General features: G+C 41.4%; 1 protein-coding gene across 3 annotated transcripts in view; it reads right to left on the minus strand.

Moving 5' to 3' along the window:
• LOC133650528 (neuronal tyrosine-phosphorylated phosphoinositide-3-kinase adapter 1) overlaps positions 1–17,462 on the minus strand; it is a 120,013-nt gene that overhangs the window by 19,937 nt on the left and 82,614 nt on the right. The window contains exons 1-4 of one of the 3 annotated variants that reach the window (XM_062047870.1): positions 15,015–15,151; positions 7,785–8,152; positions 6,051–7,715; positions 5,728–5,970 (exon numbers count right to left, since the gene is read on the minus strand). In XM_062047870.1, coding sequence (XP_061903854.1) covers positions 5,728–5,970; positions 6,051–7,715; positions 7,785–8,152; positions 15,015–15,139 — 2,401 coding nt within the window. In that variant the 5' untranslated portion in view covers positions 15,140–15,151. Of the gene's footprint in view, positions 1–5,727; positions 5,971–6,050; positions 7,716–7,784; positions 8,153–15,014; positions 15,152–17,462 lie in introns of those variants that run through there. The other 2 variants (XM_062047869.1, XM_062047868.1) reach the window with 2 other exon arrangements.

Below are 17,462 nucleotides of genomic sequence, written 5' to 3' on the forward strand. Positions count from 1 at the left end.
CACTTCTAATATATTCCAAAGGAAAAAATGGGTGGTAAGATAGGAAACAAGTCAAAACAGAAGAAGAAATCAAAACAAACACCATAATGGCAGGAAAAAACGTGATTAAGTAAGTTTTTTCCACGCCTGTTGAGTTGTTCAAACTATGTAAGGCAAACAAGGAGCCAACAAAGACTAATTTGGTAGCAATGATTTTCCAGAACGTTATATTTTTAAGCGTAAATACAAGGAGGATGAGCTACAAGTTTTAAAAGCTAAGTGACAAACAGATCCAGCTAGTAGCACTATTGCTAAGTGATAAAGTAAAAATACAAACTACAAACATATTAAAACCCTTCTCTTACTGTACAATGTCTGCTCTCACTCGGATTTAGACTTATGGGATGTTTATAACTTCCTCTTTAGATAAAGAATGAATCATCTTCCCAACAGAGGTTTAAAAAAAAGGTGGGCCAAACAAGTGTTTGACAACTTTTACTAACTCAGAAGCGATGCAGCAGCTCATATCACTTGACTAACTACACTAGAGCAAGCCCGGTCACAGGCAATTACAGAGTCTGCTAGTCCGGGTGAGGAATCAGTTAAGCTAGAACTAGCCAGCGCCAGGCTGGATAATCCATGCACACATAGCAATTCTCTTAGAATAGAACACAACTCACATAATGTTTTTTCTGTTGTGACTGTGTCAGAGGTAGACATGCATTCTACTGAGGTGGCAAATTATGATGCGTTCAGTTTATCGCAGCACCACGCAAAAAATCGGAAAATTCCCGTCATATCAATTCTTACATATGGTCGAAACTATTTAAAGTGCACTACGCATAATAAACGCAACATTGTTAATATTGCTACTACGGATAATCTCAACAAAAACTCGTCAAAACAGCCCAATACCTATAATATGGGCTTTTTAAACATAAGATCATTGTCTCCCAAAACGTTATTAGTTAATGAGGTCATTAGAGACAACAATCTTAACGTCATTGGTGTTAGCGAAACCTGGCTCAAACCAGACAATTTTTTTGCGCTAAATGAGGCATCTCCTCCTGACTATACGAGTGCACATATTGCCCGCCCCCTTAAAAGGGGTGGAGGGGTCGCACTAATATACAATGAAAACTTTAACCTTACCACTAACCTAAATAATAAATATAAATTGTTTGAGGTCCTTACTATGAGGTCTGTCACACCGCTGCCTCTCAACCTGGCTGTTATCTACCGCCCCCCCAGGGTCCTATTCTGACTTTATCAGTGAATTCTCAGAGTTCGTTGCTGATCTAGTGACGCACGGCGACAATATAATCATAATGGGGGACATTAATATCCATATGAATACCCCATCGGACCCTCGGTGCGTGGCGCTCCAGACTATAATTGATAGCTGTGGTCTTACACAAATAATAAATTAACCCACGCATCGCAACGGTAATACGATAGATCTAGTGCTTGTCAGGGGTGTCACCACCTCCAAAGTTATGATACTCCCGTATACTAAAGTAATGTCAGATCATTACCTTACACAATTTGAAGTTCTGACTCATTGTCAACAAGCTAGTAATAATAATAACTGCTATAGCAGCCGCAACATTAAAGCTGCCACAACGATGACTCTTGCTGGCTTACTGCCTTTGGTAATGGCACCATTCCCAAATTATGTGGGCTCTATTGATAACCTCACTAACAACTTTGACGACGCCCTGCTCGAAACCATTGATAGTATAGCACCGCTAGAGCAAAAAAGGGCCCCAAAAAGGCGTAACCCATGGTTTACAGAAGAAACTAGAGCTCATAAATTATCATGTAGAAAGCTGGAACGCAAATGACGCGCGACTAAACTTGAGGTTTTCCATCAAGCATGGAGTGATAGTTTAATAACTTATAAACGCATGCTTACCTTAGCTAAAGCTAAATATTACTCAAATCTCATCCGCCTCAACAAAAACGATCCTACATTTTTGTTTAGTACAGTAGCATCGCTAACCCAACAAGGGACTCCTCCCAGTAGCTCCACCCACTCGGCAGATGACTTTATGAATTTCTTTAATAAGAAAATTGAACTCATTAGAAAGGAGATTAAAGACAACGCATCCCAGCTACAACTGGGTTTTATTAACACAGATACGAGTGTATATACGACGGATATTGCCCTCCAAAATAGTCTCTCTCTTTTTGATGAAATAACATTAGAGGAATTATTACGGCGTGTAAATGGGATAAAACAAACAACATGTTTACTTGACCCTCTTCCTGGGAAACTTATCAAGGAGCGTTTTGTATTATTATTTAATACAAAATTATTATTATAAACTTATCACTTTCCTCTGGCACTGTTCCCCTAGCATTCAAAAAAGCGGTTATTCATCCTCTGCTCAAAAGACCTAACCTCGATCCTGACCTCATGGTAAACTACCGGCCGGTGTCCCACCTTCCGTTTATATAGAAAATCCTCGAAAAGATTGTTGCACAGCAGCTAAATGAACACTTAGTGTCTAACAATCTCTGTGAACCTTTTGAATCCGGTTTCAGGGCAAATCACTCTACGGAGACAGCCCTCGCAAAAATGACTAATGATCTACTGCTAATGATGGATTTTGATGCGTCATCTATGTTGCTGCTTCTTGATCTTAGCACTGCTTTCGATACGTCGATTATAATATTTTATTAGAGCGTATCAAAACCCGTGTTGGTATGTCAGACTTAGCCTTGTCTTGGTTTAACTCCTATCTTACTGACAGGATGCAGTGCGTCTCCCATAACAATGTGACATCGGACTATGTTAAGGTAACGTGTGGAGTTCCCCAGGGTTCGGTTCTTGGCCTTGCACTCTGCAGTATATACATGCTGCCGCTAGGCGACATCATACGCAAATACGGTGTTAGCTTTCACTGTTATGCTGATGACACCCAACTCTACATGCCCCTAAAGCTGGCTCACCTGCACTGGCTTCCTGTGCACTTAAGATGTGACTTTAAGGTTTTACTACTTACGTATAAAATACTACACGGTCTAGCTCCAGCCTATCTTGCCGATTGTATTGTACCATATGTCCCGGCAAGAAATCTGCGTTCAAAGAACTCCGGCTTATTAGTGATTCCCAGAGCCCAAAAAAAGTCTGCGGGCTATAGAGCGTTTTCTATTCGGGCTCCAGTACTCTGGAATGCCCTTCCGGTAACAGTTAGAAATGCTGTGTGTAAGGTGTGAAATTTGTTGTGAATTCATGCACTGTGTTGGTTTTGTTCTTTGAACAAGGTGATGTTCATGCACGGTTCATTTTGTGCACCAGTAAAAAAACATGACTTTTTTTTATATTTTTTTCACTAAAGAAGGGTTCTGTGAATGCGCATATGAAACTGGTGGGGTTCGGTTCCTCCAACAAGGTTACGAACCACTGCTGTAGATACTGTAGTTATGGCCGGCATAAAAGACGTAAAAAGCATGCTGGATACACAGAATAACAAAAGTTGGTCACGTTTCAAAAATCAAGTTTTGTGTTGTATTGTTTGAAATCTGTGTTGTTAAAATGCATAGCAAACTCTGAAGGCTTGAAGTAGACACTGGTATTCGATTTAGCTGCAGCTTCTCCCGCCAACATGGTGGTGTAAACAAAAGTAGTCGCTTGACGTCTGTTTTCCATCGTCTGTCCATACAGAAGATGTTGGCAGACTTCATTCAAAGCAGTACATAATGTTTTACTTTTAACAGCGGTTTACTTTTTTTTTTACACTTTTATGGCTAGTAAGAATGTTTCAAAAATTAAATGTATGATGTTCTTCTGCAACAAAAATCACATTACACCTTCGTCCTTTACAGTTTTTTTTGTTTTACTATTAACACCGGTTAACTTATTTTTACACTTTTATTGTGCTTAAAATCGCTAGCACAGTTTATAAAGGCTTTGATGATCAGTTTTAGCCAGTGTATTATAGGGGTACCCAAAGTGGGACCTGCCGAGTCGTTTGGTTTGGCCTGCCAAATGTGTTGATGCATATTCATTCTGACCTACTTCAAACTCACACAATTAACAGCATGTCTGCAAGACTAACTGGTCCCTATTGATTTAATAACATTTTAAAATCATGTTATGTGACCCCTAAAAGCCTGAAAATAATGTGTCAATAAAGCACTTCATCTTTCTGGCTAAATGTATTTTTTCTTTCAATTTTGATAAGAAGAATGTATTTTGAGTGGTTATCAAAAATACTTGATATCTGCTCATCTTCTTGACTTAGATTTCAAAGCAAGTACGTTAGTAAAAAATATAATAATCAAATGCATAAGCAGTTGTGTATAATGAGCAGGGGCGTAGCACTAAGTTCCGGGTCCGACTCCTAAAGGACCCCCTATCCCACCCTAATCAAAACATTGCTGCCCCATACATATATACCTGATATGTTTACATGAACTAAAAAACAATAATTGCATGGATTTGGTTAAAAATGTAGTTTTTAACTTTCTAAAGATGGGATTAACATGTCTAGAACATATCTTCATATACAGTACCTTCGAAATGATTTGGATTTGTTTTTTAAAAAAAAAGGTTGTTTATACAAAAAGTGCAAAAATTCAGTTTAAAATGGCCAGAATGTGAATTTAAATAATCATATAACCTGTTATTATTAACTTAAATATGATTATACATCTGTCAAGTTTTCTGTTACTTCAGAAAAAAAATCTCCCTCTTTCATTAAAAATTAGTGACGACTCTGTTTTTAACTTTTATCAAGGGTCTTTGAATGCACCACAGTTATGGGCAATGAGATGCAAAAGTGAAACTTCTACATAACTTTCTCCTACGCTGCCACAAATAGATGTATTGTATGTTTACCTTTCTTCTATCACCTCATTATTGTTCCAAAATTCTGGAGCTGTGTTGGAATGTTTAAAGGGGGATCTTTGATGACGTTGTGACGTCTGTGTTGAGTGAAGTGTTCAAAATTAGGGTTGCTGCTATCCAGATGGAACAAATAATTTCATGTTTTTTATAGGGGGTGTAGGTAGACTTAGACATTCTTAATTTCGATTAACTTATTATTAAACTTTTTATATTTCTTCTATATCAACATTTATGACGGTGTTTTTTAGAAATAATTTATAACTTACATATTTAAATGGCAGAAAACAGATCTTCAAACTTTTTACTTGGGTCCCCACTTCGACAACCCTGATAATGAAGCTATTATTTGTGTAATAAATTCATATACATTAACTTCACTGTTACTAGTGGCCCTATAAGGGCAGCCATGATTGCGTTGTGGCCTTCAATGAAAATGAGTTTAACAGCCCTAATCTAATTTCACAATCTCTACTACCTTATAGTATGAGGCCAAAGCTCTCACTCATAGTGTTGCTGTGCGCTTAAAATCACTGTGTTTGTCCCGCGGCCCATTGGCACATTTTCACTTCGGCTTTTTGCGGACTCAGAAATGTGTCCTTTCCTGGTTCTGCGTGAAGAAAAGCATTGCTCTCATTGTCAAGGTACAGTAAGTAGCGTGTCGATATGATGAGGATATAGAAAGATGTGCAGAATGACAAAGAGACTCGGAGGATTTAGAGTTGTTCGACTTTTATGACGGAAGAAAGACTTGCTGCTTGTTAAATGCTCCTTTAAATCAAGTTGAGTTTCATATGATCTCAAATAAAAGCAGACCAAAAAAGCTGCGTATAAAAGAGCGTAAGTAAACGCTGATTTGAGTTTTTGGGGATTTAATGACTAGGAACACGACTCACCTCCATTGCGACAGGCAGGAAACGTCTGGCAGGGAAGAGGCATCCCAGCTCTGGGCAAGGCTCTAAATCCAGAGCTGCTGTCTGCGCCCGCCAACAACTCACTGTGACCAAGAGTCCTGCTGGTGGCGCCACTGAAGTGCACTGGGATGCTTGAAGGCCCCCTACGCAGCCCCACTGCAAACTCTTCCTTATCCATCCTCAATAAGGCATCAGCGCTGCCATTCCAAGTCCGTGCTTCTTCTTCTGGCATAGAGAGGACAAGAGTGAGCACGGAAAGAATCTTTTACGGATACTGCATCAAAAGAAAATGACCTCTGACTTACTTTCACTTTCTCTGCTTCCATGGCTGAAGGATAATTTCCTCTGCATGGGCCAGTAAGCGCCTTCATCAGCAGCTAAGCTAGCGCTGCTGTCCCATGGCATGAAGCCAGATTTGGACTCGTTACCCTTGGATAGCCCCTCGCCAGCGCCGGTGAGACTGGAGGGCTGCTGCAGAGACGGCGTGAGGGAGCTTCCTCTCAAGCTCTCATAAGCCGGCGGTCTCCGAAAACCTCCGGAGGGGTAAGTCCACAGCAGGGGGCTGTCGGAGGATGGCGGCTTGTAAGCGGGAAGGCTGTGAGGTGTGTGAGAGCGCAGATGAGGACGGGAATGAGGACGCTGGGATGAGGACAGGGGCGTTGGGGTCGAGCTGGTGCTGCCTTGAGAGGTTTGACTACTTGAGGACAGATCCAGCTGCAAAGAATGCGGACCTCCGTCCCGGTCCCTGTCCTTATCTCTCTCCCTGTCCTTGTCTCTACCCCGATCCCTATCCTTGTCTCTGTCCTTGTCCTTCTCTCCTTTGTCCATCTTGAGGAGAAAGCTGACAGACTTCCCTTCCTTGCACGTACTTGAAGTTTGGGTCTGCACGGTGGCCTGCGAGGAAGTCTGACAGCCGCTTTTGGTTGGGGCGGGAGAATCTCCCCGCTCTGGCTTGCGATAGTGATGGTAGTGTGACGGCCGATGGTGAGGGTGGTGGTGGTGATGTGAGAAAGGTGACGTCGACTTGGAAGAAGGAGGCAGGGGCGTTGAGTGACTCCTTGCTCTGAGTCCGGGAGCGGGTCCCAACTGGGAATCTCTACTGTGTTTTTCCTGGGGTGTTACACTTCCTCCCGATGGCTCTTTGGAGCCTGATGCTGGAACGTTGGAGGAAGTTGAAGACGAGGAGCCGGCTTGAGTGGTCACACTGGACGTTTGAGTTCCCATTTTAGAGGATCCAGAACCCTTGTTCTGCACGCTAACGCCACTGGACGCTGCAGCTGGTTGAGGGAAAGCCAGCAGCGGAGGCCGATGTTGGAGAAGATTCGGGAAAGGGGCTGGGATCTTTGTGTTGGACTCTGAATCGCATTTGCTTCCTTGCAGCAGGTAGGGTGTAGGAGCTCGTGGGGTGTGGGGACTGGTGGACATGGCCTGTGGAACAGGGGTAGAGGAAGCCGAGGAAGGCAAAGGGGACGAATGGGAAATGGAGACGGTAGCTTTGGGTTTGGAATAGGATGGAGAGGAAGAGGAGGGTCTTGGCAGTGAGGAGGAGCTACTAGAGGGCGAGGGGGCAACGTGGTAATGTTTCGCACTTTTCATTTTCTCATGTTTGCTAGGCAGGTGTCTATGTGACTCTCGGTTCTCTTGCATTGGGTATTTCATCTCTTCATAGATGGCCTCACTTTGGTCCGAGTCTGAATCGGGCGTGGTGGCTACGGGGGTGACAGGGTGGGGTGTGGCCGTCTGGCTCTCTCTGGTAAACACTTGACCCACCATCTCGATGTAGACGGGCTCTTCTTCCCCATCCCCCATTTGGATCTGAGAGTCGGCTCCCTGAAAAGGGAGGGACGCGGCAGAAGGAGGCACGCGTGAAGGAAGGGTGTCAAAGGTGAGCTGGGTGCTGGGACTTCTCTTGGGCTTTAAAGGAGGCACCTTTTTTGAACCAATATCTCCAGAGTCAGACTTCTTCATGGCTGCGGGAGTAGAGAAAAAGTGTTAAGACAAGGGATCATTTTGTGAGTACATGGGAACACACTTCTAACCATTTTTCTTCTCTGAGTGCTTGGACTGTGAGTGGGAGGGCGGGGGAGGCGGCGGCGTCTCGGGAGGTCCTCGGCTGTCAGCAGACGAGGAGCTGAGGCGAGTGCTGGGGTGACGCTTGGGTTTGGCCGGCGGGCATCGGCCACCATGTTGAGATTGGCTGTCAGAGTAATCTCCGTTCTCAAGACTTGGGTCTCCGGCACCGACCGCATGGCAGGACTGCGACCGCGGCGCCATGGCTGAGGCACACGAGTGAGGAGAAAGGTCCTGGGAGGCCGGCATGGTCATGAAGCCCATTCTGAAGTGGCGACGGAACGAGGCCAAGTCTCGGACTTTGCCGACCGTCGCCGAGGGGTCGTTTTGAGAGGAGCTGTAGTTTAAGCAGAAAGAAAACAAATCAAGGGGTGAAAGAAGCATAGAAAACATGAATTTACTCCACATTACGTCGGTTTCTGTTCTTTAAACGACATCTCTGCCTGGAGGGCTTTCTAGCGCTAAAAGGAGTACCCTAGAGCAGTGGTCCCCAACCACCGGGCCGTGGCCCGGTACAGGTCCGTGTATCGATTGGTACCGGGCCGCACAAGAATTTTTTTTTTTTTAAATTAAAAAAAAATTTTTTTTTTAATAAATCAACACAAAAAACACACGATACACTTACAAATAGTGCACCAACCCAAAAAACTTCCCTCCCCCATTTACACTCATTCACACTCATTCGAACGAAAGGGTTGTTTCTTTCTGTTATTAATATTTCTGGTTCCTACATTATATATCAATATAGATCAATACAGTCTGCAGGGATACAGTCTGTAAGCATACATGATTGTATTTTTTTATGACATAAAATAAAATAAAATAAAAAATAAAATACCCCCCTCCGGTCCGTGGGACAAATTTTCAAGCATTGACCGGTCCGCAGTTACAAAAAGGTTGGGGACCACTGCCCTAGAGTCACCTCCATCCTTCACATTCACGTCTTCTTCCATCTACACCGCTCTCAAACGCACTTAATTAGGAAATCAATTCCCCTGTCAAAACAGAGTACTCGTACTCCACACTATGCTGATGGAGTCCACGCACTCTTTATACTCTCAACCCACATCTGTTTTCTGCTCTCAGCCGCTACCATGGAAACGTGCCATTGTTGTGCGTTTGATGCCGTCTCTCTGAAATCGAGGAATCATTGCTGGCACAGGCTCCCAAAACAATAAATACAAGTGAGCAAGATCTGACAAAGTGAGCAATGGCGGCTGTTTTTTTACACTTTTGACTGACAGCCTTGTCTTCCTTTAAACCAGGGGTCTCAAACATGCGGCCCGCGGGCCAATTGCGGCCCGCAAGACGTTATTGTGCGGCCCCCGCCTTAATATGACAGTTTAATGTTAGTGCGGCCCGCGAGTTTTGAATGAATGGCGCTTAACAGCGCTGTGTGCGGAGCTGATGGAATCTACCAATCACAGTGTGGTATAAGACTCGAGACAATATTGAGGGCGTGCCATGATGGCACTGCCTTTAGTATCCTCTATAAACCGTCAAGAGGACCTTTTTCTCCATACTAACAGCGTGCTTGCTCAGACACATGTTGTATGAGGCTTCTGCAGACACATGCAAGTTATTGCATACATACTTGAGGAACAGCCACACATGTCACACTGAGGGTGGTCATATTTTATTTTATTTATTTTTCAACACTGCTATAAATATGCGCCACACTGTGAACCCACACCAAACAAGAATGACAAACACATTTCGGGAGAACATCCGCACCTAAACACAACATAAACACAACAGAACAAATACCCAGAACCCTTTGCAGCCCTAACTTTTCCGGGCTACAAAAACACACACCTCAACCTCCCCCCCATCTACCGAATTCGGAGGTCTCAAGGTTGGCAAGTAGGCATTGACGTCACTTGCGTGATGCAAGCAGAGAAACATTTTGCCGCTTTTCCACGACATCCGCACATGCTCTTCTTCCCTCCCTCCCTGCCTCCCTCGCTCACCCGCCTGCTCGCTCCCTCCCCCGTTGTAAACAGTCCGGGCGGGGAAGATGAGCGCTTTGATTGAGACTTTTATTAGTAGTAGTAGGTTGCACAATGAAGTACATATTCCATACAATTGACCACTAAATGGTAACACCCAAATAAGTTTTTCAACTTGTTTAAGTCGGGGTCCACTTTTGGTTTGGTTTGATTGATTCATGATACAGATATATACTATCAGATATTCCAAAGCACTCCGCCGAAGGAGCGAGCGACAATACAAAAGTGTGGTGCACTGGACCCCAGCGCTGGGCGAATCAGACGTGTAACACGTTAGTGGTGATGTTAGCCCGTTCGGGGCTAATTGTGCTACCGTAACTGTAAACTCCACGGCGAGCCGCCCCGCCCAGCCCCCTCCTTTCTCTCCCCCTCCCCCTCCCGTTGGCTCCAGACAGAGACGATTTTTGATGCAATATTTCTTTGTTGAGCACAAGGGGCACCCCGACGTGTCTTATTTCATTTCATTTTTATTTATCTCCTTCATTGATGTGCATCTTTGATCGATAGACAATTATACCTCAATTATTCAATTATACATTTACACACCAATGCCTGAGAAGGAGCAGGATGAAGAAAAATCTGATATTTTTCTGCCCCCTTCAACATAATACGTAGTCTTACTTAATGATATCATATAAACCAACAATTACATTCAATTACACGAAAACAAACAAAAAAACACAAGATGTGCAAAACTTCATGATGTACAAACCGAACAAAAGAAGTAATATACACCTCAAGGGATGATACAAAACAGATACAAAACCAGGCAAAAAATAAGTAAAATAATAAATATAAAGCAAAATGTAAACACTTATGGCTGTCCATATGATTTTATTGTTCTGTCTTTATATATTTTTTCATTTGGAATATATTTTTACAATCTTCTATCTCATTGTAAAGAGAATTCCATAGTTTAACCCCCACCACATTTGTTTTAAAGTTGTCCTTGAATACTGATGTTGGAAATGACCTTTTCTTCTATGTTCTGTATTCTCAGAAGTGATGACAAACATTTTTTGTAAATTTGCTGGTAATGTTTTACTTTTAGCCTTAAACATGACACATAATGTCTGTAACTTTACTAGCTCCTGTAGTTTCAATAAACCGGAATTAATAAAAAATATGTTAGTGTGTCTTAAGTAATCTACTTTATGAATAATCCTTATAGCTCTTTTCTGTAGTTGATACAGAGAAAGTTGCAGTGTACAAGCAATACAATTTGAAACGTCATTATACAACTAGACATGCTGAGGAGTATGCAAAATACCAGGGAGATGAGAGAGTGAACCGGGTTGCAAATTTTAAAACCAGTCTACTGAGGCAACAAGATTTCGTCAAGAAAGCAAGCGAAAGGAGCGATGCAGCAGTCAAAGCTAGCTACATGGTGAGTGAGATGGTTGCTAGGGCGGGAAAGCCATTCAAAGAAGGTGAATTCATTAAAAAGTGCATGTTAGATTTTTTTAAAGAAATCTTTTCTTGCGGCCCAGCCTCACCCAGTTTCTGCATCCAGTGGCCCCCAGGTAAATTGAGTTTGAGACCCCTGCTTTAAACACTAATTTCCCATTGATAACTTGATTATGAATGCACATAACTTTGTGAAGGCTTACAAACTGACCTAACTATATAGCTTTTTTTACCAACAATATATTCTTATCAGACCTAAACTACTGAATTAGTCCACAGTGGACTAATAGCATGGTTGTAAACAACAAGAATATACAGTGCATCCAGAAAATATTCACAGACTTCACTTTTTCCGCATTTTGTGATGTTAAAGCCTTATTCCAAAATGGAATTAATGTATTTTGTCCTCAAAATTCTACAGACAATACCCCGTAATGACAATGTGATTTTTTATTTATTTTTAACTTTGTAAAATTTTGAGGACAAAAATGGCTTTATTCCATTTTGAAATAATGCTGTAATATAAAACACATTTTTTTGGGAAAAAGTGAAGTGCCTGAAATACTTTCCTGGTGCACTGTAAATGCCTGCAAGACAATCTGGTTATGATCAACCATTGTATTGATCAAATGTTCTGTTTAAAGCACACAAAAATTCAACCGCACTCCAACCTGGGTTGTGTGCACATATAAAATCTCCACAGCATCCTATCCACCTTACTACAATTATGGTATGAGTTAGGGTTGTGCAATGTAGACGATATACAATATAAATTATATAAATTTGGCCGAAAATAGAGATTTTAATACTATTATCATATCGTGACAATGCATGCAAATTTGACTGCAGCAAGCTGCAACGAACTTGTCATCGACTCAATGTCCTCGCTAGCAAAACTCCCAGCTAATGTCCCTCCTACATTTCTTACACGTATCATTATCACTGGAGAACCAGGAATAGCTAAACATGCTACATTACACACCGAAAGAGGATACAAGAAGCCATACTAACTTCTAAGCTGGAGCTCTTGAATGTAAACAGGGGTGAGTTGATTAGTACAAATACCAACAATAGTAGTCTTTGTATACGGTCGATACTACAGTGATTAGATCGATATTTTTTACTCTCACAAAATATTTTGTTGTTTTTGTTTTTAAAACTCAGGAAAAAACTTCCTGGACACAGAAGGACTTAAGGCAAAAACAAAATTATTTATATAACATCCAATAATATTTTTTTTTGTTTTGTTTAGTTATTCTTTAAATTTTGACTTTATTTAAAAATAAAAAGGGAATAAGGAAATTATGTTAATATTTAAATGATATTGTTACACTGTCATTCTGTGTTTTTGTCTAATTATAATTTTGATCAAAAATGTAATCATTCAAAGAAATTGAAAATGTTAAGGTATCAGTATCAACAATACTGCCTCTTTAACTACTTGGTATTGGATCAATACTCACAATTCGTAGTATCACCCCAAACTAATGTTTAGTGTCCAAACTACAGAATAATAAATGTTTATTACATTTTACCCAAAGTATTAATTTTTCCAACAGAAAGTAACCAGATATTGGCAGTAAATGAACAAAAAGATTAGTAATATTTTGAGGAAAATATTACAGCTGGAAATGACACAATATCTTAGCGCATCCGCCAGCAGCTAACTTAGGAGCCTTTTTAACCCATTTTGAAGTATTATTATCATTTATGCAGTGCATCCGGAAAGTATTCACAGCTCTTTGCTTTTTCCACATTTTGTTATGTTACAGCCTTTTCTAATATTGAAATAATTATTTTTTGTCCTCAAAATTCCACACACAATACCCCACCATAACGACAATGTGAAAAGGGTTGCTTTTTTTGCAAACGTATTAATACTGCATTTGCTCACTACTTTGTTGATGCACCTTTGTCAGTAATTATAGCCTGAAGCCTTTTTGAATATCAATCATCAATCAATCAAAGTTCACATATATAGCCCTTAATCACAAATGTCTCAAAGGGCTGCACAAGCCACAACGACATCCTTGACTCAGATCCCACATCAGGGCAAGAAAAAACTCAACCCGATGGGAACACCAAGAAATCTTGGAAGGGACCCTTGGGTGACCGGTGCAATTGATGCCGAGTGGATACGGTTAATAACGTGAGAGTCCAGTCCATAGTGGGGACAGCAGAGGATCCTCTTGCATGTAGACACGTCGGGGCGCCGAGACGTCACCGACTGATGCATAAGGAGTGATCCACCCTGGGTCCCGACTTCATGTGAAAGTCCAGTCCATTGGGAGACCAGCAAGGGATCATCTTGAATGGAGACAAGAAGACAGCGCAGAGACATCACCAACTGATGCACAGAGGAGTGGTCCACTCTGGGTCCCCACTTGGAACAGCTAGCGCTTCCTCCGTGTAGGCTGATCCGTGGTCACCTGATAACCTCTCTACGCAGGAGAGAGGGGCAGAGCAAAAAAGAGAGACAGCAGATCAACTGGTCTAAAAAGAAAATAGGTCTATTTAAATGCTAGAGTATACAAATGAGTTTTAAGATGGGACTTAAATGCCTCTACTGAGGTAAAATCTCTAACTGTTACCGGGAGGGCATTCCAGAGTACTGGAGCCCGAATAGAAAACACTCTAAAGCCTGCAGACTTTTTTGGGGCTCTGGGAATCACTAATAAGCCGGAGTTCTTAGATTTGTGGCCGCGACATATGGTACAATACAATCAGCAAGATGGGATGGAGCTAGACGTTACGTTTTTTTTTTTACGATTATCCTCACCTGCACAGGGAGCCAGTGCAGGTGAGCCAGTATAGGCGTAATATGATGAAACTTTCTTGTTCTTGTCAAAAGTCCAGCAGACGCATTTTGTACCAACTGTAATCTTTCAATGCTAGATATAGGGACACCCAAAAATAATACGTTACAGTAATGGAGACGAGACGTAACGAATGCATGAATAATGATCTCTGTGTCGGTGGTGGACAAAATGGGACAAATTTTAGCCATATTATGGAGATGAAAGAAGGCTGTTTGAGTAACACTCTTAATGTGTGACTCAAACGAGTACCTAGTTACTTTGTATAATTGTTTTGTTGTCAAAGGTTCGTTAAGATGCAAAAAGTTGCTGGACATACATTGTTTGATTTCATTTAGACACGCCTCCAGGTGACTACAATCTGGCGTGTTGGTCAGCTTTAGGGGAATGTAAAGTTGGGTGTCGTCAGCATAACAGTGAAAGCTAACGCCGTATTTGCGTATGATGTCACCTAGCGGCAGCATGTAGATGCTGAAGAGTGCAGGACCAATAATTGAACCCTGGGGAACTCCACACGTTACTTTAACATACTCTGAAGTCACATTGTTATGGGAGACGCACTGCATCCTGTCAGTAAAATAGCAGTTAAACCAAGAAAAGGCTAAGTTTAACATACCAATACGTGCTTTGATGCATTCCAATAAAATGTTATGATCGACTTATCCATGAAAACGGTGCACGAAGAGCAGGGAGCCATGCTCACCTTGTTTCTTTCACCGAGTCGAATTCTTGCTGTTTTCGGAGCTCTAGGCGAAGAGTAGCAGCAGCGTGAGGGAGCAGACGCCTTCGGAGCATAGTTGCTTTGGATCGTGACTAGCTTAGCTTCGTTAGCTTAGCATCTCGCAAGCCGAGAGAGAGGTGGTGAGACAGAGAGTATGTGCTTTGTAAGTTTGATAAGACTACTAAATATGTTTGAGAAGGAGTAAAGAAAGCTGCAAAACAATACGATGCCACAAGCTTGGCACACCTATCTTTGGACAGTTTTGCCCATTCCTCTTTGCAGCACATCTCAAGCTCCATCAAGTTGGATGGGAAGCGTTGGTTTTCATCCAGGGTGTCTCTGTACATTGCTGCATTCACCTTTCTCTCCATCTAATCTCCCAGTTCCTGCCACTGAAAAACATGCCCAGAGTAGGGATGATATTGGCCTGGTGATGAACAGTGCTTATTTTCCTCCAAACATGATGCCTGGCATTCACGTCAAAGAGTTCAATCTTTGTCTCATCAGACCAGAAACCAGAAACTTTTTTTTACTAAGAAATGGCTTCCGTCCGGCCACTATAATATACTGGTCTGATTGGTGGATTGCTGCAGAGATGATTGTCCTTCTGGAAGTGAAGCAAATACTTTCCGAATGCACTGTATAATACTGTACATATGATATATATTGTTATGGCAAGAGGCTGCAATACATATCGCAATGTACCTTTTAGGCCATTTTAGCCCATCCCTAGTACCAATTGTCCACTAACCAATCTCTCAAAGATGGCTGCTGATGACGTCTTCTCTCGGGATGTGATGGTGCCACACCTTACAAAAACACCACTTGTTTAAAGAATCCAATTTCAGTCGTGATGCAAAACATCTCTCAACAAAATCATGCGGCTATAAAATTCACACACCCACATATTCCATTTTGTTTTGATCACATCTCAGTGATGGCACGGGGGGTCACATCTGCATAGCAACATATGGGCCTACAGCAGAAACAGTTAGACGCATGTGAAGTGAGCAGTTCAACATCTGAAATGAGCAATTATTACACAGCGATGTGTATGAGTACGAGTCATGCATATCGGTCCCTGTGATGCAGTGAAGCACAGAGGAAGACAACTGGAGCTTGCAATATGCAGTCAACATTGTAGCTCCAGCTCAGGTTGATCATCATGGAGAGCACAGCACTCCTGTTTGTCATCCTCGTCACATCACTCTGTGTGTTTATAACATTGCATTCCTAAGGAAACACACTCTTCACATTGGACACACACACACTTCAGGGACAAATTTAGACCAGAACAGAGGCTGAGCGATCCCTTCAGGCATCTTCAAGTGCATTTTTTTCTCCTACTCTACAGGCGAAAAAAGCTCATCTTGGAACCCTCTTGTGTTTTGTTTCTTTCTCTAGCTATTCTTATACTATTTTACTTTAGGCTAATTTATAGTAACAACCACTCCTCATAAATATTATATAGCAGGATAAAAGACCCATTGTTGCTCCATTGTGTTGTGTTTTTGACCTGGAGGAGTAGTGCTTTATCCATATGAAACCATACATCTCACTAGTAAATACGCATTGACATTATTAAGTGTGTTTCATCTGATTACTCGAACAAACTCATTGATAGATTATCCTAAAATAATCAATAGCTGCAGCATTACAAATAATATGATAATAGTTATTTGAAAGTTAATGATAATTTAACATTTCTTTAAATACTTTAAAAGGCTTGCAATGTATTACAACAATTTTGGGGAGTATTTTTGTTCAGTACAAGGCAACTTCATTTTAGGTGGCCCACAAAAGGCTGAAAATAATGTGTGTCAATAAAGCACTTTCTGGCTAAATGTCTTTGTTCTTTCAATTTTGACTGTAAAAAATGTTAATATTTAAGTCTTCAAAAATAATCTAAGCATTTTTGGGGGGGAATCAAAGAACAATACCTAAATAAACTGTGTGCTTGTAACCAATGTTCCCTCTAATTCAGGGGTCTCAAACTCAATTTGCCTGGGGGCCACTGGATGCAGAGTCTGGGTGAGGCTGGGCCGCAAGAAATGATTTCTTAAAACAATTATTTTTAAATGTCTTTATTTTTATTTTCAACACAAAATAAAAGCAAAATATAAATAAACAAAATGAGAATTAAGTAAATAAATCAGTCATAAGTAATAACAAGAGAGGAGAAGTCTAGCAAAACTCCTAGCCATTATGGACAACACCTCCCACCCACTACACTCGGACCTTGCGGGGAGAATGAGCACGTTCAGTGGAAGGCTCAGACTCCCAAAATGCAACACGGAACGACACAGGAGGTCCTTCATACCGACAGCCATCAGACTGTATAATGCATATGTTCCTTGTCTGCACTTAAATGTAGAGTATATGTAGAATATATTTATATTATTTATATATTATATATATAATATATATGTATATTATATTATTTATTGTTATTCTTTTCTATTGTGAGCGAACTGTGGTGCTGAATTTCCCCCAGGGATCAATAAAGTACTTTCTATTCTATTCTATTCTATTCTATTCTAACACTAATAATTCGATTTCTCCAGTCAGCAACAATGTATACACATACACATAATGTGCAACCCGGTTCACTCTCTCATCTCCCTGGTATTTTGCATACTCCTCAGCATGTCTAGTGGTGTAATGACGTTTTAAATTGTATTTCTTGTGCACTGC

Source organism: Entelurus aequoreus, linkage group LG05 (assembly GCF_033978785.1).
Source record: "Entelurus aequoreus isolate RoL-2023_Sb linkage group LG05, RoL_Eaeq_v1.1, whole genome shotgun sequence".
NCBI classification, from domain to species: Eukaryota; Metazoa; Chordata; class Actinopteri; order Syngnathiformes; family Syngnathidae; genus Entelurus; species Entelurus aequoreus.